Raw genomic sequence first — 3,131 nt, forward strand, 5'->3', positions numbered from 1 at the left:
TGCTTTAGTCATGACCTCACTCAACGGCCAGTGACCTGACGTTTAGCTGCATAATCAGTCCCTTCCCTCTAGCCCTGGCGAGTAGAACTCTGGTTAAGTTATTCATCATACATCTTATATCTTTCTGTGACACACAAGAGTAACAGTTAATGACTTCCTACTTCATTGGATGTGAATAATACTGTATTATAAATGTATGAATATTGCGTTTGATCCAGAGGCTGTCTTTATAGAATACCTATGCTGCTCAATCCTTTTCTTTAGAAATTTACAGACGTCATGTGGACCAGACATCTGATTTTCTATTAGATGATGGGCTGTTCTGTATCAAGGAATTCAATATAGTGTCTCCATATTTCAATACATTATTTCAAAATGATACTAAGAGGTGAAAATTACTAATGACGGTGGGAACCACAATTCTTTTTCTTGTTGAGTTTGTCTTCCTTCTCATCACAATAACAGATCTTCCTTGCTTTTTATATGCATTTGTCAAGAATCTTTTCACGATAACTAAGTTTTCTTGTGGTATCATAAACATGATTAAAATCTTCAATGAAGAATTCAGAGTTTTTATAAGAATTTGCGACCCTGATTACACACCAATATTAGTAAATATAAAAACCAGAAAAAATTATTTTAGTATCCTTAGACGTCTTTTGTCAATATAGACAGTGGCAACATAGTGCAAAAATAAGTGAATCGAGCAAAAATTACTACACAGATAATTGATGAAGTGAGATCTACGCCCACTTTACCTCAGGATCATGAAGTGATGTAAACAGAATTTCGCAAACTGTGACACGGGCTGGCGGCACATGGAGTGCTCCCTGAAATCCAGTGTTCTCCTGTACATAATGACATGATAATCACCAGCGTTGCTTTTGCTTGTTCGTGAAGTACAGGATCAGATGAATCGTTTCGTATGCCACTGTTGTGGTGGCTCCGTTTTCTAAAAGAATTTTTGTAAAGGAAAGAAAAAAGTGAGAGTGAATACGACTGCAAATGTGGCACATTTTAAGACATTGAAGCGACACTCGTCACCTGTACGGACAAAATGCATTAGACCTTTTCTGTAATTTGACAGTTAGTCTGTAGCCTGATACAAGAGGAATTTCTAGATAACCAGTTTATTTATTATCATTAATTCTGTTGAATCTGTTTCACCAGAAGATATTCATTCCCTTTAGTTGTTGTCAGGCGCTGTGCTCCCAGCAGAATAATCTTGACTTAAGAATCCCGCTCCTTCCAGCTGTTGCCAGGCGCTGTGTTATCAGCAGAATACTCTGGGCTAATCTTCCCCCGTGGCTGACTGTCTCAGCTGAAGCGGCTCAGTTCTCTTGGTCTTGGAGAAGTTTTACTTAGTTCTCAAAGGAAAAAGTGGAGACGAGAAAGTCACTGTGGCCAGAGGAAGAAGCAAAAGTGCTATTTGCTTCTGCAGAGGAAGAAGGAGACAACTCTACACGCTCTTCCTCCTCCTGAAAACAATCTCTAACCTTATCCTATCAAATCGTGACTTTTTCCCTATTAAGAGGATAATCTTCGTACATGAGAACCACCCAATACCTTATCCAGTGACAGCAGCATATTGGGATCGCTCCCCAGTAATTCAATTGGTAAGGCTTCAGGGGGAAGGTATTCAGCAAAAATATGTCTCTTTATATTAAAGAACATTACTTTCATTATATGAAAATGAGATAATCTGAAAGTTACGGGTCTTAATGTACCTGGACCATGGACGTTATAGGTCTTGCATCAAGATTATCAACATCGATATGATCCTGTTTAATTATTTCTTGAACGATGTCCACAGCTCTCTCATCAGATTGGGTACCCATATGATCATGAAATAAATTAAGGTTGTATTCCTCTTCGATGTCAGGGTGTTTGGCAGTAAAATCCATCAATGCTAAACATGACTATGTGCACGAATCTACTGACTTTCCCTGAAGGCAGTAATGCTGGAAGTAACCACCAGCTGGTCTTCCAGACCTTAGTACAGCTTCCTGGATACCTTGAGGATAGCTCACTCATGCAGGATCGAAAACAGTATATGTTTTTAAAATCTATTGTACAATAAGATTATCATTATCTCTTAGTACAAAAAGAAATAGTATTATTGTACAACGTTGGAGGAGTAAACTGGACACTCCCTTCAGTAGTGAGATTCAACAATGAATCGCAGTTTGGTGATGACGGTGTCGAGAGAAGGCCGGACTGTGGGACTGTCGTCTTGGATTTCGGCTTGAAGCATGATAAGCTCCCATATGACCTCATCGTCGGACACCTTCTTCGTTACGGTGCCTATAACCTCTCCAAATGAGTAGACGTCGCAGGCTGGGGTCAATGGCACTCCTTCATACAACTCGGGTGCATACCAAGGTCGTCTCCCACACTTGCCCGAGAAGATGAGGATTTTGCCTATTTCTGTGGCCAACCCATAGTCAATAATGTGGATGTCGATATCTTCGGAAGCTTCGACTGTTATATTGTTTGGTTTGAGGTCAGTGTGCACGAAGCCGTGATCGTGGATTTCTTGTAGTCTGGAGGCCACGATAATGAGAGACTCGATGAGTTCTCGCTGCGTGCAGCTGTTGATGTAGGTGTCGTAAGTCTCTCCAGTGTAGGACATGAAGACCCTGGCAGGCTCCAGACTCAGGCCATATATATCAGGGGCTCCTCCAGCGCCTGCTAGTTCACGCTGGATCCTGACTTCACTCAGCAATTCGGGAATGTTTTTCAATTTTAGGAGAGTCTTCATGGTCATTGATATTGACCAGTTCTACTCTTCCGTTGCCACCAATGCCAAGCAACTGTAGGTTGTTTGGGATATGAATGTTAGGAAGGTGTAGATGCGTAAGGGAATTTTGGATAGGGTGGGTGGAGCATGAATGCACCAGACAGATATGAGCGTGTGTGGATGTCTTAGAAATGTGTGGGTTAAGCCGTCGTAACAGAGGCAGAGGCAGGGAAATATTTTCAAGTCAATAACTAAACAAAAATTGTACTATGGTCAGCCTGCGAGGCTCAGGTGGTTCTGTTATTGCATTAGGATCTATCATAACTCAGCTGGAATCCAATTTTCCTCCCGGCTGAATGAAGTAGTAATTTGATTCCACTTAAATTTGGTT

The 3,131-nt window shown here is 41.0% G+C and overlaps 1 protein-coding gene across 1 annotated transcript; it reads right to left on the reverse strand.

Annotated features, from left to right (window-relative positions):
• Nucleotides 1–2,155: 2,155 nt before the first annotated feature.
• On the reverse strand, nucleotides 2,156–2,761 carry LOC139747747 (probable myosin light chain kinase DDB_G0282429). The gene has a single exon (XM_071660340.1). It carries the CDS (start codon nucleotides 2,759–2,761, stop codon nucleotides 2,156–2,158), a length of 606 nt encoding a protein of 201 aa, XP_071516441.1.
• Between the last annotated feature and the right edge of the window lie 370 nt (nucleotides 2,762–3,131).

Source organism: Panulirus ornatus, chromosome 70, assembly GCF_036320965.1.
Source record: "Panulirus ornatus isolate Po-2019 chromosome 70, ASM3632096v1, whole genome shotgun sequence".
Taxonomy (NCBI): Eukaryota; Metazoa; Arthropoda; class Malacostraca; order Decapoda; family Palinuridae; genus Panulirus; species Panulirus ornatus.

Bases quoted from the DNA above. Each gene is read 5' to 3' on its own strand.
- LOC139747747 (XM_071660340.1), bottom strand. From the start codon at position 2,761: ATGAAGACTCTCCTAAAATTGAAAAACATTCCCGAATTGCTGAGTGAA.